The 26,431-nt window shown below is 39.6% G+C and overlaps 1 protein-coding gene across 2 annotated transcripts in view; it reads left to right on the forward strand.

The window, feature by feature from the left end:
• mpv17l (MPV17 mitochondrial membrane protein like) overlaps positions 1-26,431 on the forward strand; it is a 101,065-nt gene that overhangs the window by 31,253 nt on the left and 43,381 nt on the right. The window contains exon 1 of one of the 2 annotated variants that reach the window (XM_073060508.1): positions 20,010-20,281. The exons of the other annotated variant lie outside the window; for it this stretch is intronic. Coding sequence (XP_072916609.1) covers positions 20,176-20,281 — 106 coding nt within the window. The 5' untranslated portion in view covers positions 20,010-20,175. Of the gene's footprint in view, positions 1-20,009; positions 20,282-26,431 lie in introns of those variants that run through there. 2 annotated transcript variants of the gene reach the window in all.

Genomic DNA, 26,431 nt, shown 5'->3' on the forward strand with positions numbered 1-26,431 from the left:
GTAGAAGTCCTCTGTGAGTTTTAAAAGTATTCTAAGAGTGGTGTTTGGATTTAAATGTGTATCATTGAAAATAAATGAATTGTGTTTAGTTAGCTAGAAGTATCTTCTCCTTGGTATCCACTGCTTGAATAGTGAGTATTGGCAGTTAAAGTCATCATGGGGAATAAGCAGGAAAGTGAACTAGTCTTTGAAGCTTGGGTGGTTACAGTATAATCTCCCTATTGTGAGAGTACTCATGGATATTTATATCCGAAAGGGCTTAAGGTCTTTGCTTAAGTTTAAAACTTTGCAGTCACCAAATCCAATACCAGCACACAATGAAAATGAATTAGTTCTCCTCATCACTAAACCTCACAACTGGTGGAATCTCTCTGTTGCCCTCAATGTTGTGAAACTTTTCTTAGGGGAAATGCTGAAACCTAGAAACCATTTGTCTTGCATACTGTTCATAAAGGTCAATTGATTACACAGTGCACAGAGGTAAAACAATAATAGAATGCAGAATAAAGTGTAACAGCTACAGAAAACATGCAGATTAGGTACACAATAAGGTGTCAGATCACAATGAGGTAGATTGTGAGGTCAAGAGCGTTTTACTAAATTAGGGCAACATTCAGTAGTCCTATAACGGTGATACTGAACTGACCTTGAGCCTTGATATGTGCTTTCAGGCTTTTGTTTCTGACGGATGGGGGAGAGGAGAAGAGAGTCTAGGGTGGGTGGTATCTTTGATTATACGGGCTGCTTTATTGAGGCAGCGAGAAGTATAGCTGGAGTCCATGGAGGGAGGACTGGTTTCCACGATGATTTCCAGCTCTCTGAAGTTTTTTGTGATCGCCTGTATCAATAAGACTTGGTAAGAATTGATGGGGACTTGCCAAATATCTTTACCCTCCTGAGAAAGCAGAGATGTCAGTGAACATTCTTGGCTGCGTGTCTGTATGGTTCAAACTGGACAGGCTATTGTTGATGTTCATCCCTAGGAACTTGGAGCCCTCAACCCTCATGACCTCAGCATCACTGATGTAAATATGAGCAGGTGTACCCCCAAACCCCTCCCCTTCCTGAAGTCAATGACCAGCTATTTTGTTTTGCATTCATATAGAGAAGGTTGTTGTCATGGCACCATGTTACTAAGCTCACTCTCTTCTTCTTGTTCTTCAAATGACCTATCTGCACGTGGGTGGGATTTGAGCAGATCTGGCCATCACAGGGAATGGAGTAAAGGGCTGAAGACACCACCTTGTGGAGCACCAGCATTGAGAATAACTATGGAGTGGTGTTGCTGCCTATCCTTATTGTTTGCAGTCTGTTGGCCAGGAAGTCGAGGATCCAGTTGCAGACGGAACTGTTAACTCTCAGGTCTCAGAGTTTGGTGCTGGGCTTGCTTGGAATTATAACATTGAAGGCACTGTTACAGTCAAAAAACTGCACAGGTGGGCCAAAGATGAACACAGTTGTCATAGGAAGCTGCTTATTGAACTGCAGCTGGTTAGTCAGCCAGTTGTGGACCATATTAAATAATAATTTCCTTCCAAGGTGCTGGAACTATGACAGCAAGATAGGCCCAGTGGCAATGTTACATATAGGAGAAATTCACTGAAAAGTTAAGGCTGTTTCTCCTTCTATTGACGCTGCCCCATCTGCTGAGAGCTTCCATCATTTTCTATCTTTATTTCAGATTTCCTGTGTCTGCTGTTTTCTTCTTGATTTTCATATACACATCTTGAATTTAGAATGTGGGAGCTACACAAAAACAGTGCGATGCTATCAGAACAAATCAGTTGAGGAGACATGTTCATAGGCCATGAAAAATAATCACAGCTGACGTTAAGAATCACTTCAGTTTCCTTAAATTCCCATGTTTTCAATGAAGAAGCAGAAAACGGGAGTCAGAAATGCCAGTCAAAAATGAGCAGTTAGTACAGAATGAGTAAAACATAGTGAAGAACCAAAAAAAACGGCTCAATATATATTTCTAAAGTTTTTTTTGTCACTATCTCAACTCATGAGTAATCTGGTCAAATTTAGGAATCACATTACAAAAGTTCAACATTTACAACAAATTATTTTATATAGTATGTTTTGCTGTCTTTAAAATATTGTTAAAAATGTTTCAGAAACACTACTATCTTTCCAGTATCAGAAGAGGCATGTAGGAACTTTCCCATGATTGCCAAAGATGTCAGTGCTGGAAGCTGGAAGAGCAAATAGAATACTGAAAGAACCATCGTCCCTTTAAAACTAATCAATAAGCTTCTAAACATTGGCCTCGATACCTCCTCGTGAAATTGGATCATCGACTTTCTCACTTGCAGACTTCAGTAAGTTCAGATTGGCAGCAACATCTTCTCCATGATCTCCATCAGTACAGGTGCAACGCAAGTCTGTGCGCCCTTTACCATTTACACTCATGACTGTGTGATTAAGCACAGCTCCAATGCCATATTCAAGTTTGCAGGCAACACCACTGTTGTGGACCAAATCAAAGGTAGTGATGAGTCAGCACATACAAGGGAGATTGAAAATCTGGCTGAGTGGTGCCATAACAACAACCTCTCCTTTAAGGTCAGCAAGACCATGGGGCTGATTATTGACTTCAGGAGGAGGAAACCTGTGGTCTGTGAGCCAGTCCTCATCAGAGGATCAGAGGTGGAGAGAGTCAACAATTTTAAATTCCTCTGTGTTATTATTTCGGAGGACTTGTCCTGGGCCTAGCACATAAGTGTAAATATAAAGAAAGCACAGCCGTTCCTCTACTTCCTTAGAAGTTAGCAAAGATTTGGCATGACATCTGAAACTTTGACAAACCTCTATAGATGTGTGGAGGAGAGTATATTGACTGGCTGCATCACAGCCTGGTATGGAAATACCTGTGCCCTTGAACAGAAAATCCCATAAAAAGTAGTGGATATAACCCAGTCCATCACGGGTAAAGCCCTCCCCACCATTGAGCACATCTACATGAAATATTGTTGCAGGAAAGCAGCATCCATCATCAGGGACCCCCACCACCCAGAACATGCTCTTTTCTTGCTGCTGCCATCAGGAAGAAGGTACAGGAGTCTCAGGACTCACACCACCAGGTTCAGGAACAGTTATTACCCCTCAACCATAAGGCTCTTGAACCAAGGTGATAACTTCACTCAACTTCACTTGCCCCCTCATTGAAATGTTCCCACATCTTATTGACTCATTCTCAAAGACTTCTCATCTCATATTTTTTTATTTCTACTGCTTATTTATTTATTATTGTTATTTCTTTCTTTTTGTATTTGCACTGTTTGTTGTCTTTTACACCCTGGTTGAACGCCCAAGTTAGTGTGGCCTTTCATTGATTCTATTATGTTTATCATTCTGTCATGGATTTATTGAGAATGCCTGCAGGAAAATGAATCTCAGGGTTTTACAAATAAATTTACTTTGAACTTTGAAGTCATGTGAGGAACCACATGGGGAGGCAATGAGGAGTAGATGGAACCAGTTGGAGGAGAGGAACAGAGAGCAGAGGTTGGAGGGGGATGGGTAGAACCAGATAAGGAGGAGATGATTAATAGATGGTGGAGAGGGGATAATGGGCAGGTGGAACCACTGGTGGGGGCAGAGGGTAATGGGAGAGGTTAACAAAGGAAGGCGATTGCTAAGTGTGTGTGGGAGGATAACACAAGTGTGTTGATTAACTGAAAGTGGAAAATTCAGTGTTCAACTGTAAACTGCCTACACATATATGAAATATATATGGAATATGGGGGTACTTATGATATCTGGTTATCATCAGCTGAGAGCAGAGTTCGACCACAATACCCAACACACTCAACACAAGCCTTCAGTCCAGAATTCAGGAGCTGAGGCCAATGTTCCCAAAAATAGAAGAGATCACGTTTGAAAACACTAATGTTTTTATGATATGTCAGAATTATTTGCTTGAGGGTCATAACCTTCCCCTACCTCTGCATTCCCCCCCCCCCCCCCCGTGATGTAATGTCCTTTCACTCAGCATGAGCAAAGCCTCTGGCCTTTTTAAATCATACTGAAACAAGAAGGATCATTATGGGGAAGGAGGGAATAATGAGTAAACAAGCAACTCTCACTGGACCAGTTAGAGTAACTCACTTCTATAATTTTATGATTTTTGGCCACGCACAAAGTTGCCACAATCTTTAGGAAGTTTTGGGAGAATGACATATATTGCAAATAGTAAACAGCAGGAGAAATTCAGACAGATTTTCATCATGTATCTGGGCATTAAGTGTTAAGCACAGGGAATAAAGATTGTTTGGTCAAAACACATATACTTTTAAAATTTTATTGAGATACAGCATGGAATAGGCCCTCCCGTCCCTTCGAGCCACGCCACCCAGCAATTCCCAATTTAATTATAGCTTCATCATGGGACAATTTACAATGACCAATTAACCTACCAACTGGTATGTCTTTGGAGTGTGGCGAGGAAACCAGAGCACTCAGAGTAAAACCACAGGGTCACGGGGAGAACGTACAAACTCATTACAGGCAGCGGCGAGAATTGAACCCAGGTTGCCTGTGTTGTAAAGCGTTGTGCTGAACACATTGCTACCACGCTGCCACAAATGATTTTCCAATCATTCACCTAAATAAAGGGTATATTATTTGGATTCCATTACTTGTGTCATGTGTAGTGATCTTTGCTTCGTGTGCACTTTCCAAGTAATTAATTAAAGGAAGGAAATGTAGACTGTAAAAGGCCTTAACTTTCAGAATCTGTAAGAATATTATGTGTTGAATAATGCTTTTCAGGTATGTTACTGTGGTAAATTTTCTGTGTTGCAATTACGTCCGATCTGCTTCACAGGGCAGCCATAAACTTCAGAAATTATACTCGCCTCTTTGGATGAAGCAATGGTCCTGTGGAGGGAGAGCCGCTGTTCATTACACATTCAACAGCCAGTGGTGCAATAAGTGGTCTGTGCTCGAAATCTAACTCACACTTCAACATTGCTCCAATGCTCCTAAATGCTGTCATGTTTGATGGATACCATGACTTCAAAATAAACCATCTTTTGAGTTGTTGCATGATTAATTTTTTCATAGTAGGGAACATGTCAAAAATTAAAATTCTCTATGTTTAATACCTAATAAACGTCTCCTCTTTCCACCATATGCTGGAGTGAGGAGCTTTAGATTCTATTGGAAACTATGATTTTCGGTGTATACACAGCCAGGCTGTGGCCAGGCAATTTAAATTGGGCAGGTGGTTTCACATTAGGCACAGGGTGGTCTTGTGGAGTGGTGTTGGTAGGCAGTTTAGGATAGGACAAATGTCACTCTTGAAAGCAAGCGGACCTGGTTTAAAAGTACATGTTATTTACTCTCTTTCTATAAACTGTGAATACAATCATCTTTCCTGTTATTGCACTGTGATTACAGCCTATCAACTCACATGGTTTTACTTTGGCTCATTCATAAATAATGTACCTCTGTAATTTTTGGTTTATGGTACATTAAATATTCAAGCATCAAGAACTGCAGCAAATTCCACAGCTGACAACATCTACTTTCTTTGTCCTTTTCACTTTAACCGGGCCTCCAAGGTGTGTATGAGACTTCTTCTTAATCTCTGCCCTCAGTTCTCACATAATTACAATGGTACTATTTCCTGTTAACATGAGCTTCTTCACACTTTTCCTCTCTTTATCTTCCTCAAGGGATGAGCCAAAGTGAGTAATAGCCCCACAAAACAATATTTAATTGACAGGAACGAACACAAAATGCCGGTGGAACTCAGCAGGTCAGGGAGCGTCTCTACGGAGAGGAATGAGCCGTCAGCATTTCAGCCCTGAGACGCTTCATCAGGACTGGAGAGGAGGAGGAAGAAGCCAGAAAAAGAAGGTTGGAGGGAGAGGAAGGAGGTCATGCTGGCAAGTGATAGGTGAAACAGGGTGAATGGGAAGGTAGGTGTGTGGGGGAGAGGGGAAGAAGTGAGAAGCTGGAAGGTGATAGGTGGGAAAGTTAAAGGGCTGAAGAAGAAGGAATCTGATAGGACAGGAAAATGCACCATGGGAGAAAAGGAAGGAGGATAGACACCAAAAGGAAGTGATGGACAGGTGAGGAGAAAAGAAGGAGTAAGAGGGGAATTGGCATGGGGAATGGAAAAAGAGAAGGGGGAGAAGAGAGAAATTATTAGAAGTTAAAAAAAACTGATATTCATGCCATCAGTTTGGAGGCTACCCAGACAGAATATGAGGTGTTGTTCCTCCAACCTGAGAATGGCCTCATCGTGGCAGTAGAGGAGGCCATGGATTAAATGGGAATATAAAATGGGATTAAAATGGCCGGCCACTGGGAAAGCCTGCCTTTGTTGTGAATAGAGTGAAAATGCTCGACAAAGCGTGCTTTTACATATTTTTAAGACTTTCATTTGCATCTTGTAAAAAGTGAAGAGAGGACTAATGAGTGTGCGTTAATGCCTGTTTCCAGTCAGGTGCAAACAAACTGCATCCCCTGTTATTATCACTGCTGAATAATCTGTCTGGAAAATCTAAAAGAAAGCTCGTTCAGCTTCATAAAATAGAACATGTGAAAAGTAAAGGCATCTCTGTGTACTAGAGAAACTTTGGAAGCTATCCAACATTCACTTTTAGAGAGCAAGACCTTTTATAAACTTGACCCTTTCTTTGGAACCATAGAAATATCTAAAATATTTAAGTTGTTACGTACCCCGTAACTGGGGTCACTTACCAGCAAAGATAGAGAGGTCCGTTGAAGTCTGATGGTACTATTTTTAACAGTATTTATTGATAAAAATACACAAAAATAATATCGATGCAAACATACAGATAATATACGTCGTCAATACTAAACCTAAAAGCGCGGGTATAATAATAATCAATAAGAAATAGCTCTATCGTTATCTAGGGGATAATGTATTGTCCGATGGAAATATAAAAGTCACTCAAGTTCATTCAAGCTGCAGGCTGCAGCCTTTGGTTGGAGTCAAGAGAGAGAGTTTAAAACTTGCCCATTCCTTTTATGATGTCAATCCTTCGAGAGTCGTTGGGGCTGATTTCTCCTTTCTGTTAGCTAAAGCCTTTCTTCCGTGGTAAGGCCCACCAATTCCGAGGCAAATGGAAAAGGACGCACGTGGGCTTTCCACCGGCTTTCGCTATTACGCTGTTACAGGATTTCTAGCGTTTCTTCTGGTGCGTCTGAAGGGGCCGTTCCCCAGATCCTCTTTTATCCCCACTCACGGGGTCTCAGATGTCAATCAGGGTGGAATGATGCCATCCCCCAACCAGCCCACGTTGCCGGAGGCCTTCCAGGAAGCACAGCGCTCAATACACAATTCCATCTCCAAGAGACAAGGGCCGGTTCCCGTGGCTTTGAAATCGCTGAGGGCCAGGACATTCCAAACGTCTCTCTCTCATTTCCTAGGTCTCCTGACCTGAATTAATAGCGATCTTGCGATTCTCAAAAAGGAGGGGGCACAGGTGTAACAAAGTATCATAACTTTATCCATTGTTCATGCATGCCAAAAGAAAACTTTTCAATTTATGGGAGATTAAGTTACTGTATTCCAATGTGTTGATGCTGAAATTCTGGATGATTGAGATAATGATATATTTTAGATTGATACAATTATATATTTTTGATTGATTGATATATTAATCATTTATATCAGTGATCCATTTATGAGTGCACGTTATGAATACAAGTGTTCCTGATAATATTGCATTTTATTATAATAATGTTTTGGCTTCATTTGAAATGAAAAAGTAATTAATATCATTACACTATACTTAGTGAAACTTTTTTACCTTCATAAGAAGTAATTTTACTTTATTTCTGACTAGCATCTCCAGGTTCTCAGACACCTGTGATAATTTCTATTTCATTTTGATAATTCATAATGTTGTTTACAGTTCAGTTTTTTTTGGATACCATTATTCATTCAGTTACTATTGAATGTTTCTATGAAGAAAACTCAATAGTCTTCCAGGTAATCTCACTTTTGCCTTATTTATCAGTTTGAGAATCATTATTTTCCTTAACAGAATTGAAAAGTGCATTTGTTAACATGAAAATATCAGAGAAGTAAGTTTGTGTAATTCTATCTTCCATTACAACCTGGGCATGAAGTAGAGTAACAGTTATAGCAGAGCGTAAATCTTTAAACATGCTCTGGGCGGCTTGTGGAACATTATTTTAATAGAAATTTCAGGCTTCAGTAAATTGAAAAATTAGTCTCAACCTACCATAGACATAAATTATTTTCATTTCACTTTTTAAAAAAATTGGTGCCTCAGAATTTGATTATACCAGAGAGATTTCATCCTTCATGAGGCATATGAATTAAATCCCAAGGACTGATCCAAGTGGTTGAACTTCCCTATGTTATAGCCTAGAAAAAGAAATGATCTTAGAACTATGGTCTTCTTTCTTTTTGATATTCATCTTACATTAAAAGAAACTGATAATAGTCCTTAGTACAATATATGCTACTCTTCTAATTAGAAGAGATTAACTGTAAGACTTTTGAGTCTTGGTCTATATTTACAAACCAATTTTTTTACTTGAGTTAGGAATCTTAATGATCTATAGAATACCAAATAAAATAATTTAATTACATTTACAGATACAACAGAGTAACGGGCCCTTCTGGCCCAACCGGTTTGCGCTGCTCAATTACACCCAGGTGTCAATTAACCTACCACCCCATATGGCTTTGGAATGTGTGAGGAAACCAGAAACCCATGTGGTCATGAGAGAATGCCTTACAGACAGCAGTGGGAACTTATTTTTAAGAGAAGCTAATCCAGAATTTGTTGTGAAGTGACCAACTATTCCTAACAACATGAGACCCAGTTACTAACAATTTTTGAGCTCATCATCATAATTTTCCTGAATAGGATTATAATATCAGCCATAGATTAGGCTCACCCTTGAAGCATCATTAAGACTGTCCATTCCCCCCCCCCCATTACATCATCTGATACAACCTGGCCTCAACTCATCTGCTGCTGAAACCTTCAGTCATGCTGTCAAACGCATCCTTGAGGTCAAGCCTCTCATTCCTCCATCTGTAAGCCCACAGACTTCCAAACCTTAGCTGCCTGTGTCCTAACACACACCAAACTTCAAAGTTCAAAGTCACAGTAATTATCAAAGGACATATGCAGATATGTCACCATATGCAACTCTGAGATTTATTTTCTTGCAAGCATTCTCTATAAATCCATAACAGAATAATAACCATAATAGAATCAACAAAAGACCACACTAACTTGGGTGTTCAACCAGTGTGCAAAAGACAACAAACTGCAAATACAAAAAGAAAGAAAGAAATAATAATAATAATAATAATAATAATAATAATAATAATAATAATAATAATAATAAATAAGCAATAAATATTGAGAGCATGAGATGAAGTGTCTTTGGAAATGAGTCCATAGGATGTGGAAACATTTCAATGATGGGGCAAGTGAAGTTAAGTGAAGTTATCCCCTTTGGTTGATAGTTGAGGGGTAATAACTGTTCCTGAAATGTTCCTGGTGTGCATCCTGAGGCTCCTGTATCTTCTTCCTGATGGTAGCATTGAGAAGAGAGCATGTCCTAGGTGCTGGGGGTATCTGATGATGGATGCTGCTTTCCTGTGACAATGCTTCATGCAGATGGGCTCAGTTGTGGGGAGGGCTCTACCTGTGATAAACCGGGCCATAACCAGAACTCTGTTGGATTTTCTATTCAAAAGTCTTGGTATTTCCATCATAAACTGTGATGCAGCCGGTCAATATACTCTCCACTACACATCTATAGATGTCTGTCAAAGTTTGAGATGTCATGCCGAATCTTTGCAAACTGCTAAGGAAGTAGAGGTGCTGCTGTGCTTTCCTCACAATTGCACTTATGTGCTTGGCCAAGGACAGGTCCTCTGAAATGTTAACACCAAAGAATTTAAAGATGCTGATCTTGTCCACCTCTGATCCTCCTATGAGGCCTGGCTAATGGACCTATAGTTTCCTCCTCCTGAAGTCAATAATCAACTCCTTGGTCTTGCTGACATTGAGTTTGTTTGTTCATTTGCCCATTTAACTCTTTGCACAATGGGTGAGTTTGACACGACTCACCGTCCACGCTCACTCACAATACCAGCCCTGTAGTCCCACCTATTTTTTTTTACAGCAAAGCAGCTTCCAATGATCTTGATGCCTTGCTTCTGTGGCTGTTTTATGAATGGGTTGGGCTGTGTGTGGCAGTTTGCATCTGATGGCCCCACCCAAGCATTGCTCTGTCCATCTTTGGCCCCTCATATTTCAAAATGCCCCTGATACAGAGAAGCATTTGGAACAGTTGACATTGATATGAATAATATCAAAAAAATATAAAGAAGTTTAAAAATTGAAAGGTAATGCATTTATTTTAAACATGAATGGGCTGAAGGGGCAGAAGGGCCTACTCTGAGCTGTATCTCAATAATTTAAAACATTTTAAACCCTGGATTAACTCTGTCATCATCAAAAATATGGACTAGAAAAATCATTTGAACATGAAGTAAAGAAAAAAAACCTGAGATATATTTACCTTTTTAGTGATAATTGGCAACTGATTTCTAAGAATGTGGCCACACTAGATGTGCCAGATGCTGTGGTTGAAATCCTGAGGGACCATCTACAAAATTGAACCACTATGACTCTGTGCCACAGTGCAGTGAGAGGTCAGGCACATTCCCATCTGTCTTCCGGTGATTTCCAACAGCTAGCAGTCCCCGGAATCACAATGAACTCAGAATGAAAATCCACAATTATTGATTCCTTTCCCACCCACAACCATTGACTTTTTATGTGGTTTTCAGGAATTAAGATTTATAAGTCTTTAGTTGTATGTGGGAGAAGAAATTTTCAAAGAGGCATTGATAGTTTAAGAGAATAGTAAAGAAAAACAATTGCAGATAGGATTAAATATGGGGAATGTAGTCATCCTCTACGACTGTGCTACTGATATGCTCACTGTACCAATTGGGAGCAGAGAGTTGCAAAGTAACATCGATAGTTTAAGAGAATGGTAAAAATAATTGAAGATGGAATTGAAAATGAGGTAATGTGGTTAATATGGGGAAATGGGGAAAGGTGGTGATGAATCAGCACACAGGAGGGAGATGGAAAACTTGGCTGAGTGGTGTCATAACAACTCCTCACTCAGTGTCAAAAAGACCAAGAAACTGATTGTAGACTTCAGGAGAGGGAAACCAGAGGTCCATGAGCCAGTAATCATGGGAGGCTCAGAAACTTTAAATTCCTGGGTATCACTATCTCAGAGGACCTATTGTGGACCCATCATAAAAATATAATTGGGAAGAAAGCCCAACAGTGCCTCTACTTCCATCAGGAGTCTGCAGAGATTTGGAATGTCATCAAAACCTTGGCAAACCTCTATAGATGTCCAGTGGAAAATGTGCTGATTGACTGCATTATGGCCTGGTAAGGAAACACTAATACCTTTGAGCAGAAAATTCCACAAAAGATTGTGGTTTCAGTCCAGTACATCACAGATAAGACCCTCCTAACCATTGAGAACATCTACATGAAACCTTTGCCATAGAAAAGCAGCATCCATCATCCTCACCACCCAGGCCATGCTTTTTTTCTCACTGATGCCATCAGCTAGAAGGTACAAGATCCTCAGGACTCACACCACCATGTTCAAGAACAGATAGTACCGCTCAACCATCAGGCTCTTGAGCAAAAGGGGATAACTGCACTTATTTAAGGACTCTTTTATCTTGTTATTTCATGCTCGTTATTCATTGCTATTTATTTATATCTGCATTTGCACAGTTTGTTGTCCACATTTACAGTTACCGTTCTAAAGATTTGCTAAGTATACCACAGAAGAAGAATCTCAGGTTGTATGTGCTGACATGTATGTACTCTGATAATAAGTTTTACTTTGAAGTTTTGAAGCTTTATTCACTATGACTATGCCATTGAAGTGTGGACTGCAGCCCATTGGTAGTATGACCTTCTGAGGTACCTGAAGTGCCCATTAAGCAGCGCCTCCTTCTCATCCCCACCTTCAAATGGCTTCTCTTTGTTCTCCAGCACTTCAATATGTACAGTTTGTTCATCATCCCTTCTTGTCTCCTGATCACATCACACTTCCATCTGCCTAATACTGGGAGCAATGCCTTCAACTGCTGAGGCACCAAATTCTGGAATTCCCTCTCTACACTGAGGGGTATGTACATCATTAATCCTCTGTTTCTCCAAACTTTGCTTTGTACCGTATTTAGAAAATACCCTTATCCATCTAAGGGTATAAAATAATTTTATTTCCAATGAAAATGAAACTAGTTATTGATTCCTTCCTTTGGACACAGCAGATAGGTATGTTTCCTCATAGTTATTTGCATCTCCAATTATATTTTTTACCATGCTTTTAAACTATCAATGTCTCTTTGCAACTTTCTGTTCCGCCTACACTATTCACTCTGAACTAAAAACTTATAAACATTAATTCCTAAAGACAGCATACAAATTTAATGTTCGTGGGTGGGAAAGGAATCAGTAACAATTTTGATTTTCATTGCAAATACAATTATTTTATACCCTTAGGTATATATCAAAAGGATCAGGGTAAAGAAAATGCAATTTTTCTGCTTGTAGTATGCAACCTTAAATGGCCACACTTGTTATGCTTTATCAAATATATGGTTTGATAGTATGCACTATCCATAAACCTGAATGCATTGTATGCTTTGCCACTCTGTTCCTGACCTGTGCCTATTCTCATTCATTTACTGTACCCTATGTTTGCTGATGTCCGCTGGTAATGCCTCAACTTTAAAATTCTCGTAGAAAAATGGAACCAATGCCACTTAACTCTCCGGCAATACACACAATGTGCCGGAGGAGCTCAGCAGGTCAGGCAGCTTCCATGGATGGGAATGAAGGTTGACGTTCCAGACCGTGACCCTTCATCAGCACCGGAAATGAAAGGGGAGGAAGTTAAAATGAAAAGGTGGGAGGAGGGGAGGAAGAAGTACAAGGTGGCAGGTGATAGGTGAAACTGGGAGTGGGGGAGGGGTGAAGTAAAGAGCTTAGAAGTTAATTGGTGGAGGAGATAAACAGCTGAAGAAGGGGGAAACTGATAAGAGAGGACAGAAGACCATGGAAGAAGGGAAGGTGGAGGAGCACCAGAGGGAGGTGATGGGCAGGTAAGAAGAGAAGGTGTGAGAGGAAAACAAGAATGGGGAATGGTGAGGGGGTGAGGCAGTTACTGGAAGGTTGAGAAATCAATGTTCATGCCATCCAGTTGGAGGCTACTCAAACAGAATACCAGATACTGCTCCTTCAACCTGAGGGTGACCTCATCATAGCAGTAGAGGACACCATGGAGTGACATGTCAGAATGGGAATGGGAAATAGAATTGAAATGGGTAGCTATAGTAACACTCTAACCTTTTCCTAAGGGATTGTGGTTGGTCTTCATCTTTTTTTACTACATATGCCTTTATCCCAGCTACCTCCAATTAAAAGAAATACATGAGTCTTATATCTACAAGTAGCACCTGACTTCAGCACTGTGCCATATTACTGGAATAAATACCTAAAGGTCTAGCACTCTTCACAGAAGAATGAGAGGAGATCTTATAGAAACATATAAAATTATGAAAGGGGTAGATAACATAGAGGCAGGAAAGTTGTTTCCACTGGTAGGCGAGACTAGAACTAGGAAGCATAGCCTCAAGATTTGGGGGAGTAGATTTAGGATAGAAATGAGGAAGAACTGCTTTTCCCAGAGAGGGGGAAATCTGAGGAATTATCTGCCCAATGAAGCAGTGGAAGCTACCTCAGTAAATATATTTAAGACAAGGTTGGTTAGATTTTTGCATAGTAAATATATATATTTACTTAGGCTTAGTATATATATCACGGGCTTTGTTACCGTGGGATGCAAATGACCGGGACACAAATGTCCAGGCACGCTAATGACCGGGACACAGTCGTCCAGGGCACAAATACCCAAGTACCATTCTTACCTACTAGGCATAAAGGCAGTTATATTATATTTAATAATTTTCTTTTATACTTTATTGATCTATGGTTGAGACTTCTAAACTTGTTTATGTTATCACTATTTTTACATTTAGGTAATTTTTTTTATTTACAGTACTGTGCAAAATTCTTAGGCACATATATATTGTTCAATGTGGAGTGGAAAACAACTTTGTAAATTTGGAGGGAAATAAAATTGGGAATGGTGAGGGTGGAGTGCTACAAGAGGGGTGGGGGAAAGGTGGCCAAGAAGGAGTGCCAGGGTGAGGGGTGGCATGGGTGCAAACACACACGCCCCTGAGCCATCAGGCAAGGTCATTTGATTCAAAACAATTGGTTTATTGGTCATTACAGGGTACTTCCCACTCCCTCCCATCTCCCTACCCACTTTCCCAATCATGATTCCCCTCTCAGTCCACAATAAAGACCTATATCAGAATCAGGTTTATCACATATGTCATGAAATTCATTTTTGTTTTGTATTGCAGCAGCAGTATAGTGCAATATATAAAATTAATACCATACTGTTCAAGAATCTTGGCTGGCTTCCTAACTATATTTGCAGGGAACTGTATATTACATCTCTTTAATTTTTTTAGGTATAGATGTTTATTCTTATATTTAGATAGCAGTCTGGTCTATTTCTTTTAATTCCAGTCTTGCGATTCTGAAATCCCTTTGCCACAGAATTATTCTTCCATTGCATTGATGTCTTTGTATCCCTGGCAAACATGATATGTGACTATATATCCTAATAAACTTGGTGAATAATTGATAATCCTCCAGTGCAAATCTTCGTTGAATACCACCCATCATGTTCTGGTGATTTGCGTACCGGCCCATCATCCCTAGTGAGTAAGGACAAGATGAGTGAGCAGGTGGGAACTTGTCAAATGAAATACCATGTGGAGAGGTTTACCCACTTTAGTGTGCACAACAGGAACAGGAACATATGTTAGCAGTGAGACTTTCACACGGAGGGTGGTGGGTACAATAAATGGAATGAGCTGCTAGGGGAAGTGGTAGAGGCAGGAGCCCCTCAATACAGGAGCCCCTCAGGGCTGTGTACTAAATCCCCTCCTTTACTCCCTGTATCACCATGACTGTGTCACCACCCACAGCTCAAATAATCTGCTAATTACGTTTGTAAATTTGCCAGCGACACTACATTGATTGGCCTTATCTCAAACAATAACGAGGTGGCCTACAGGGAAGAAGTCATCTCTCTGACTCAGTGGTGTCAAGAAAACAACCTCCCCCTCAATGTCACAAAAACAAAGGAGCTGGTTGTGGATTATCAGAGAAATGGAGATGGGCTAACCCCTATTGACATCAATGGAGTTGATTGACATCTGGGGTTGAGAGGGTAAACAGCTTTAAGTTCCTCGGCATTCCACATCACCGAGGACCTCACATTGTCTGTGCACACCAGCTGTGTGGTTTAAAAGGCACAACAGCAACTCCTTCACCTCAGATGGTTGAGGAAGTTTGGTAAGGGCCCCCAAATCCTAAGAACTTTTTACAGGGGCACAATTGAGCGCATCCTGACTGGCTGCACCACTGCCTGGTAGGGGAACTGTAGCTCCCTTAATCACAGGATTCTGCAGAAAGTGGTGCAGACAGCCCAGTGCATCTGTAGGTGTGAACTTCCCATGACTCAGGACACTTACAAAGACACGTGTGAAAAAAGGGCCCGTAGGGATCATTGGGGACCTGAATCACCCCAACCACAATCTATTCCAGCTGCTACCATCCGGGAAACAGTACTGCAGCATAAAAGCCAGGACCAACAGGTTCCGGGACAGCTTCTTCCACCAGGCCATCAGATTGATTAACTCATGCTGATCTGAGTGTATTTCTATGTTACATTGACTGTTCTATTTATTATAAATTATTATGATTGCACATGGCACTTTTAGATGGAGATGTAAAGATTTTTCTCCTCATGTATGTGAAGGTTGTAAGAATTAACGTCAGTTCCATTCAGGCACAGTAACAACTGTTGACCAGAAGAACTACGGTCTACAATTAGTGGATTTGTTTGAATCAAGGACAGGGGAAGCAGACAAACCAATTGTCCCTTGTTCCCCCCCACCCCCACCCCCATTTTGTGGACTCTGAACTGATTCTTGCTCTGGGATAATCTATTCAGAGCAATTGAGGGTGGACACAATGAGCTACAAGTAGTGACCTGCTAAACCTGAAAAAATTCTCAAATGGGTAGCTACTTATTATGTTAAATGCCTGATTTACCAAAGAAGCAATCTGTAATCTCGTTAGACTCTGTCTGGGTCACCTCATTTAACACAAGGCTGGGGTGGGCAGAACCATGAAACAATGTTGGCTGTAGCTGTGAGCTAGAACCAGTAAGAACGTGACCCAGGTAGGTCAGGTGACTTTGTGCCAACGGAACGGGGATACACCAGTTCAATTGAGGAAGAATACTATAAGAGTCCTGAGCTCCAAATACGTAGGGGCGATAACTCTCCAGCAACCAGAGACCAACCATCGCGGATAAGGAGAGCCCCACGGACACATGGAGATCAGGACCACAAGGAACGCCTGGCCAGCATAGGCTCCTCTCCCAGGTAATGTATTTTCTCTTCATTGACTCTTCATGGAGGATCAGGGATTCTAGTGGGGTGCACCCAGGTAGTTATTTTGAGAACCCATGTGCTTTTTAGTTGAGATAATAAAAGTTACTTGCCGGTAAATACAGATTCTCTGTGCCTCAATGATCAGCATTACAAGGGATGATTCTTGTCAGACATTTATAAAACAGTTGGACAAGCATGTGAACTGGAGAAGTTTGGAGGAATTTGGACCAAATGCAGACAAATGGGATTATCTCAGGAAGACACTTTGTCAATATGGATGAGGTGGGCCAAAGATTCTCATTCATTGCTCTTTAACCATATTGGTTGTTGCTGATGTTCAATGGGACATAGTGAACTTGTACACAATTTATTAAAGACAAATATGCAGTGTGGCAAGCAATTAAGAGAACAAATTGCATATTAGCTTTTATATGAAATGGTTTGAATACAAGGGCAAGAATTTCTTGTGCAATTTTACATGGCCTTGGTGAGACTGCACCTGGAATGTTGTTGTATACAGATACAATTTTGTTGTCTTTACTGAGGAAGGAGATACAATCTGTAGAAGGAAGACTCACTAAATTGGTTCCAGGGATGTCATATTAAGGAGAAATTGAAGATACTGGGACAGATCTCTCTAGGCTCAAGTTTTGAAGAATGAGGGCATATTTCGTCAAAAGATACAAAATTCTTAGAGGTCTTGTCAAGCTAGATGCAGGGAAACTGCTTCAACTGGCTGTTGGGGAGCTGATTCAAAATAAGAAGCAGCCCACCTGGGACTGTGAACATAGAACATAAAATATCATCATTATCTGCCGTGTTCAATGACATGGGCGATCATAGTCCATGACCATGATTATTTTTCTGCAGAAGTGGTTTGCCATTGCCCTCTTCTGGGGTAGTGTCTTCACAAGATGGGTGACCCCAGCTAGTTTCAACGCCATTCAGATTGCCAGCCTAGCATTAGTGCTCACATGACCAGGACGTGATATGCATCAGCTACTCTTGCGACCATCCACCACCTGCTCCCATGGCTTCATGTGACCCCAATCAGGTGCTCCATCTTACCCAAGGGTAACCTGCAGGCTAGAGGAAGGAAGGAGCACCTTACTTCTCCTTTGGTAGAGACATATCTCCACCCCGCCACACAAGACCATAAAACAGAATAGCATATTACAAGCCCTTTGGCCCAGGATGTTATGCTGACCTTTTAACCTACTCCAAGTTGAAGCTAACCTTTCCCTCCTACATAACCCTCCATTTCTCTACTATCCATGTGTAAGATTCTTAAATGCCCCTAATGTATCTATTTCTACCATAACCCCTGTCAGGGCATTCCATGTACCCACTACACTCTGTGTCTAGAACTTACCTCTGACATCCTCTCTATGCTTTCCTCCAATCCTCTTAAAGTTATTTCCCCTTGTATTAGCCATTTCCACCCTGGGGCACTGTCTCTGGATATCCACTCTATCTATGCCTCTTATCATTGTGTAGATCTTCCTTTGCTTCAAAGAGAAAAGCCCCATTTCAACCTATCTTCACAAGACATCCCCTCTAGTCCAGAAGCATCCTGGCAAATATCCTCTGCACCCTTTTTGAAGGTTCCATGTCCTTCCTATAATAGCCTATCTGAAATGAACTAGAAAAGAAATTTCTTAGGATAAGGTGGTATACATTTGGAGCTCTTCACCCCAAAGGTCACTTGTCGTGTTCATTCAAAACACACATCAATGCGGTTTTGGATTTTGGGGTAAATCATTGCATTTTTGAGGGTGGTGTTTGTTACATTTTATAACTCTAAAACCATAAAACTAATTGAAAGGGGAAGATGGGATCCCAGAGATAATTTTTCCAGTTTCGTTTTTACTCTAGTAGGTGCACACATGTGACGCAGTGGTGTGATGACGTACGCCATTCACTTATTTTTACATATACGGTAACCTGTAATGAACTATTTAAATGAACAAGAATGCTTAATCAAACAATATATTTACAATATTAATCAAATATTGCTGTAATATTAAATACACAAAGGTGTTGAAAAGTGGCACTGGGGTAGATGACTTGCCATGCTTTCACTGAACAGCAGAGCAGGCTCAAAGAACCAGATGCTTAGTGACACAAGGGACTGCAGATGCTGGAAACCTGCAGCAACACAAAAGGCACTAGAGGGACTCAGCAGATCAGGCAGCTTCTGTGGAGGGAAGTGAACAGAATCAGAATCAGATTTATTATCACTGTCAACATGTTATAAAATTTGTTGCCTTGTAGCAGTGGCACAAGACACTAAACATTACTATAAGTTACAATAAATAAATAAATAAACAAACAAACAAACAAACAAACAAACAGATAAATACATACATACATAAATAAATAAATAAACAGATAGATAGGTAAATAAATAAATAAATAAATAAATAAATTTAAATAAATAAATAAATAGTGAGAAAGGAGAATAGTGAGATCGTTTTCACAGACCATTCAGATATCTAATGGTTGAGGAGAAGAAGCTGTTTTTTAAAATGTTGAGTGTGGTTCTTCAGGCTTCTGTACGTCTCCCCTGATGGCAGTAAGAAGGGAGGATGTTCTCGATGGTGAGGAGGGTTATACTCACGATGGAGCTGGCTGAGACTCCAACCCTCTGAAGCCTCCTGTGCAGTGAAACCTCTATGGTGATGCAAACAGTCAGAATGCTCTCCACCGTACCTCTGTAGAAACTTACTCGAGTATTTGGTGACATACCACATACCTTCAAACTCCAATGAAGTACAGCTGTTGGTATGCCTCCTTCATGACTGCACCAATGTGTTGGGACCAGAGTAGATCTTCTGAGATGTTGACACCCAAGAACTTGAAGCTGCTCAGCCTTTTCACCACCGACCCCTCAAAGAAGATCGGTGTGTGTTTTCCCAACCTTCAATTCCTGAAGTCCACATTAAATTCCTTGGTCTTGTTGGCATTGAACGAAGAGCCTCAGCCTAAAGTATGGGCTGTCCATTTCCCTCCATAGATACCGACAGGTCTGCAGAGTTCCTCCAGTGTCTTTGTGAGTGGCATCTGTTCATATTTCTCATGTACTTATGTTCTTATGACCTTTGCCTTCTGGGTGGTTAGAGTAAGCCCAGTTGTCTGTTTCAAGTGAAGAAACCAGTCATGATATGGATCTCTGCTTCCCAGAGTACTCCAAGTATCTTTAGTCTGTAACTGGATGAACTTAGATCCGGAGTGGATAAAGATCGGAGAGCTTATTGTTGTGAGGTGGTGAACTGATCCGATTAATCAGCTAGCTTTGGTTTACATGGTGAACGCCAGTCAGGAGTTGCCGTTTTACTTGACATTGGTACCCAGCCTGCGAGCTACACACATGCGCACTTCCTGAGCTACCCCCACCCCGCACGCCTGACAAGATCCCTTTCACAGCCTTACATCAGCGAGGAGGAGGAGCCCAAGGAGGTAGCAGCATGGAGTGAGAGGGTAACATTGGACAGAGGGAGTACAGTACAGGAGCGGGAACCGAGCGGCAGACGGTGAGCAGAACCATGGAGCTGAAGACATCGCCCTCAGCCTCTCTCGACGGCAGGAGATCGCTAAAGAGCTACGGAGCAGTGGAAGAAACCGAGTGGAGTAGGTTGACCGCGGGAAAAGGCAAGTACTCGCATTGTAGCCGGCTATCACCGCAGGTTACATGTTAACTACTCACTGTGCGTTGATGTAGCAAAATTGCAGGACAGATAGATTTGATGCAACACGATGATGTCCATACCAAAAAAAAAAATTCATGCCTGACTTTTTGAAGCAGTCTTTTAACGCTTAGCGTCTGTGCTATGTTTCGTGCAGAATCCACCAGTATTATTTGATCCCAACCGCTGCTCTGACCTCCTTCCCGGAGATAGTTACAATGGGAATAATCATGGAGATTACAGATCGGTGCCGTGAAAACATTGTGGGAATCCCGAAGTGGCTTTCCTGTGTAACAAATGGACTAAACCCAAAGCTCAGATCTGTTTTTGTTCACTGCAATGTAAAAAAAAATGCAATTAAAATTCTTTAGTTTAAATATCATTTCTTTTCGTGGATTATTTTTGCAAAAATAAAGTTTTAAGTTTTCGTGGCTTGTATTTAGTTTGGCCAAAATGTTTTATTTTGTGTTGTTTATTTTATACGCAATATTCAAACACAAATCTTAAAACTTAACTGACAGAATATGATCGTTAAAATAATCCGGTGGTTGACAAATGGTATATGTAATGGGGGGGGGGGAATAAATTATGATTGGGTAAATATATTTCAGGTTTAATGCTCGGCTGATTACGAATATGTGAAGTAGTCTCAAAGGTTAACCAGTGACACAGTATTTGTGGGATTTACAATTAAGTAAAACGAATAAAATACTGGGAAAACTGCGAGTTCATCAGCGCCAGTAAAATCGCCAAGGTGGTGCTTTTATTTCCATTTGTAGCTCTGTATACAGTATTCAATCAAAGACACTTTTGTCGGACACTTGCAAATGAATGTCCAATGTCTTATTCCCGGTAAACCAGCCAAGGCATCAGGCATGTTTGGGAGAGGAGGAAGCAGATCTGAGTCAACAAATATTAACCATTTGAAAAGCTGGCAAGGACCATGAATAATCCATCTGCACAATAGAATCCCTGAAGGGATCAGAGTAAACCCACGCACAATGTACAAACCTTAAAACAAACAGAATCAAGAAATCGTATTTTTTTTGGTGAAGACGGCAGTTTTCTCAGATAACATGAATATTTATCGAATGATAAATCAAGATTTTAGTGTACTACGATTGATTTCCCAATGCTTTTTATTTAATAGAACAATGACATGCAGAGTATTTAATTTAAAAACTGCCCATTTAAAATGCTCACCTGGAATAGAAAACAGTGTAGTGCAGTATTCCTGAAGATGGGTTGCAATTAAATAATATGTTAATTGTGAAATATGCTACATTTTCCATTTAATTTTATACAACACACTGTTTATGGTAGTGAACTTGTATCAGATTTCAGAAAAGTGATTCTAGTATAACTTACTATAAACATCAGAACATGATTCTGTGTAAAGCCTTAGGTTTATAGTTTATCTGTTATAATGATTTGTATTTGGCTAAGATAATTGTATTTTCATGCTGCCAACAATGTGATTTGGTTCCAATAACATTATAGTAGCTTTTAAGAGACATTTCTACAATGTAGCTCCTTTAAATATCATATCATGCCAACAATGGAGAATATTTTAAATGCCATGATCAATTGTATTGCTCTCCTAAATAATGAAATATTTCAGATTCAGATTCGGATTCAGTTTATTGTCATTTAGAAACCACAAAAGCAATGCAGTTAAAAAATGAGACAACGTTCCTCCAGAATGATATCACAAAAGCACATGACAAAACAGACTACACCAGAAAATCCACATAACGTTTGGCAATCCCCAATCCAGAGTCCAGAGAGGCTGCTACGCCTAATATCAATTTGGAATAGGATGTGGAAACGTACCCCAAAAACCGGTGGGTTTAGTATTTTATATCAGATGAAAACCTCCTTTCTTGTGATATTTTGATATAAAATGCACATTTTTCAATCTCAACCAGAAATATTTTAAGTGTTAAATAAAATTAAATATGTCACATAACAAATTACACACACACATATATCTATATATAGTTATATACAAACACATAATTAATAATGAATGTTCAGGACAAATCCAAGGAAAAGACGTATAAGCTGTATGAATCACCATAAGCTTATTGTTTATAATATTTTGTGTTCATCTCCCACAATAGAAACACATTGAGATAAAACTAAAATAATTTGAATTATGAACTATAATCTTCTGAATAATTGTTGACATTTTTCTATTTAATTTCATTAGAATGGGATTTTGTTGTGCTTTTTACAATTTGATAATGTATTTTATATCAGGTGTCACCTGAAAAGTGATTTCTGTATGGCTTATTAAAACTAGAACACAATTAAGAAGAAAGCCTTGGATATAGAATACAATAGACCAGAGAACAGAATTAAATGAAAAGTCAGGCAAGTCACTTCATTATTTCAAAAAGAAAATGAATGAACATCCTTTGATGTGTTCTTGTCCAGATCTTGTATCGCTTTATTGTGCAGAAGCATTTTATGAAGATACTGGGCAAATAGGTATTTTATTATTAGGTGTTAATAATTTGAACTTGACCAGACAGAGCAAACCTTAAAATAACATGAAAAAATTTGGAAATTTATAGTAACTAGTGAGATAGTAACAAATTCCAAGATGACACAGAAAGACAAATGAAACCAGGTAGGTGGTTAGCAGGCAGAAGGTAGCAGAGAGATAAGTGAAGTTATGCTTTGTGACAGAAAGTTCAAAGGAAAGCAATTAAACCGTCACATTTTCTAAAGTGCCATTTGAAAAATTGTGCCCAGCTCTAGTGCAACTCTAGTAAGAGTTTGGGACCTGGAGAAGGTACAGTGAGCTTTATTAGGATGGTACTATTGATGAAATCCTTGGGTTGTGTGAAGAAACAAGAACTGGGATTGTTTCCCAATGATTAGAGAAAGTAAAAGGGAAAATTGGTAGTAGTGGTCAAATTTATAGAGGACTTTGATAAAGTAGATTAAAAAAAAAGACTCTTCAGTGGGAAACAGTGTAGGTAAATCAAATATAATAAGGGAAAGAAACAGAGGTGACAAGTTTGAACTATTATGGTCTGACTGCAGACCGAAGAAGAGCGATGGAAACGGATTCAATAAAAAAATCCCCAAAAAATTGGATAAATACTTGAAGAAGAAGAAGAAGTAGAGGTATCTGGCTAAGTTGAAATTTATCTGGTTAAGATAAATTGCATCATCTTTTGAAGAGTCAGCACAGCTATGGTGGGCAGATTGGTCCCCTTTGGTTCTGCATTATTCTGTGAGTGAGGTGGCCTAACAATCAAAAAATGCAAGATCAATGTAAAAAGTAGGATGCAGTAGTTACGTATTATTATAGAAGGTTTACTATAAACAGACCAAACTGCAAGAATTTTTTAACAGAGACAGAAATATGGCAAATAGGAGGATTATTTCCACAATAGAAAGACGGACTTCAATAAGGATTAACAGGGAGCAAAAAAGATTTAGGAAATATCGAAGATTGCAAGACTCATGTAGGAGCTGTCTACAGACCCATAGAGTAGAGATGTGATATGAAGATTAATCTGTACAAAACTAGGAAAAGTCACATGGCTGGAATAATTTTGTATAATCTGAAGCTTCAACATCAATGTTTTTAGGAGAATAGTGTAGTTCAAGTTGTAAAGGAGAGGATTGATGGTATAAATTCACAATGCCTTAGAGCCAGTATCTTAGAATAGTGAAAGAGGCCAGACTGGCTTTAGTGATGAATCATAAGATAGACCCATTTCAGCAGTGAAGTGACTAGAATTAATTTACTTTCTAATGGTAAGGGAAATTCTTGCAAATAGCAACCGTGATAAATTGAATCTGATATTAGATTTCAAAGGACAAAGATGAGTCACTAATTTTAAATTTTAGTTTAACGAATTTCAAAAAAACTGAGGAGACATAGGGTTGTAGAATCATTGAATAATACAGTACAGAAATAGGCCCTTTGGCCCAACTCATCATGCTGACCAAGATGCATGATGATATTTCAATTTGCCTATGGTAGTTCAAATCCCTCTAATCTGAGGAATACATTGAATGCAGTACATTGGGCAGAGATGAGAAGTTAGTGGATAATCCCTACTGGGGAGCAGTAACCAATGAACTGTTGGGTGTGCATAGACCAGTACATGTGTTTGAAAAGCAGCCATGATAAGCAGATCTGCTGAAAAAAAGGGTAAAAGGGAAATGGAAGCCAAAGACTTGTAAGGGACAGCCCATGGATCGAAAACAAAGTTTTAGGAGCTGCAATAATGAATATGATTTTGTAAGTCATATCAAGCTAATAGAATTAATAGATCTTATCATGCTAGACCCCTTGTGTGCATGCCAGTCACACTTCCATTTCATGACAATATGGCTCCCATTATCCTCTCACCTTTGTCGCTACCATCCCTCCACAAGCAAAGCAGATGCAAGAACTGATTAAGCCACAAGCAGAGATGGCCTTTTGACCACAAGAACAGTCGGTCAGTTGTTTTCCCAGTCCCAAAGAAGGGTCTTGGCCTGAAACATTGACTATTTGTTTACTTCCGTAGATGCTGCCCGACCTGCTGAGTTCCCCCCAGCACTTTTTGTATGTTGCTATGTCAATTGTTTTTCCGACTGCTTCTTAAGATATCAGATGTTTGGAGGAATTTAGAAGCAGCTGAAAATATCTTTTAAAAAATTAAAGTCAGAATCAGAATCAGGTTTATTATCACGGGGATGTGACGTGAAATTTGTTAACTTAGCAGGAGCAGTTCATAAACTAGTAGAGAAAAAAATAATACTAATAATAAATAAAATAAAAATAATAATAGTAAATAAACAAGTAAATCAATTACTTATATTGAATAGATTTTTAAAACGTACAAAAAGAGAAATAATGTATATTTTTTTAAAATGAGGTAGTCTCCAAAGATTCAATGTCCATTTAGGAATTGGATGGCAGAGGGGAAGAAGCTGTTCCTGAATTGCTGAGTGCGTTCCTTCAGGCTTCTGTACCTCCTACCTGATGGTAACAGTGAGAAAAGGGCATGCCCTGGGTGCTGGAGGTCCTTAATAATGGACACTGCCTTTCTGAGACACCGCTCCCTAAAGATGTCCTGGGTACTTTGTAAGCTAGTACCCAAGATGGAGCTGACTAGATTTACAACCTTCTGCAGCTTTTTTTTGATCTTGTGCAGTAGCCCCTCCACACCAGACAGTGATGCAGCCTGTCAGAATGCTCTCCACAGTACAACTATAGAAGTTTTTGAGTGCATTGTTGACATGCCAAATCTCTTCCAACTCCTAATAAAGTATAGCCACTGTCTTGCCTTCTTTATAACTACATCGATATGTTGGGACCAGGTTCGAACTTCAGAGATCTTGACACCCAGGAACTTGAAGCTGCTCACTCTCTCCACTTCTGGCTCATTCATAAAGTGCAAAATGCCAAATATACATTTAACATGTAAATTAAATAGAAACATTAATACTCTTTTAAATAATGTGAAAAGAAATGCAAGCTTTACCTTCTTTCTCTTGATAGTGGTGGTCGGTGACCCCTTTCAGATGAGTTAGACCACAGGAGACATGATGGTTACAGCTGGAGTGAAGTTGAGAGGCCAGAGATGAAATAGAATTGGCCTGTCAGCTTAGTACTCTATAGATGTCCCTGGTGAATCTGGTAAAGTCAGAGGTTAGTTAAGCGGAAAGATGCAGGCATTGCTGTAATGTAGATTAACAGCATGGCAGACTTGTTAAATTGTTATTGTACATCTGGTTTCACATAATATAAATTGGGACTGTAAAAAAATGAGACTTTAAAATAAATCAGAGGAAGACCTTTGTGGATTTATGTAGATTTAAAATGGTAATTGCAAAAATAATGGAACCCATAGAAGAGAATTTTCCAAATGTTGATGCTATCTGCTCCATGGTATTAAAAGCAATATTTGATGAATTAGGTAAGTACTTCATTTTCCAAAGTTCAAAATTCAGTAACTGTGCATTTAGAGTGTTTCAATTGACAGTCCATTACATAGGAAAAAGTGAAGGAAGAAAATAATTAAATAAAGTCCAGTCACTTTATATTAATTGTGGGAAATTTTGAATACTTAAATAAATATGAATTGTTTAGAGCTAATAA

Source organism: Hemitrygon akajei, chromosome 11, assembly GCF_048418815.1.
Source record: "Hemitrygon akajei chromosome 11, sHemAka1.3, whole genome shotgun sequence".
In the NCBI taxonomy this organism is placed as follows: Eukaryota; Metazoa; Chordata; class Chondrichthyes; order Myliobatiformes; family Dasyatidae; genus Hemitrygon; species Hemitrygon akajei.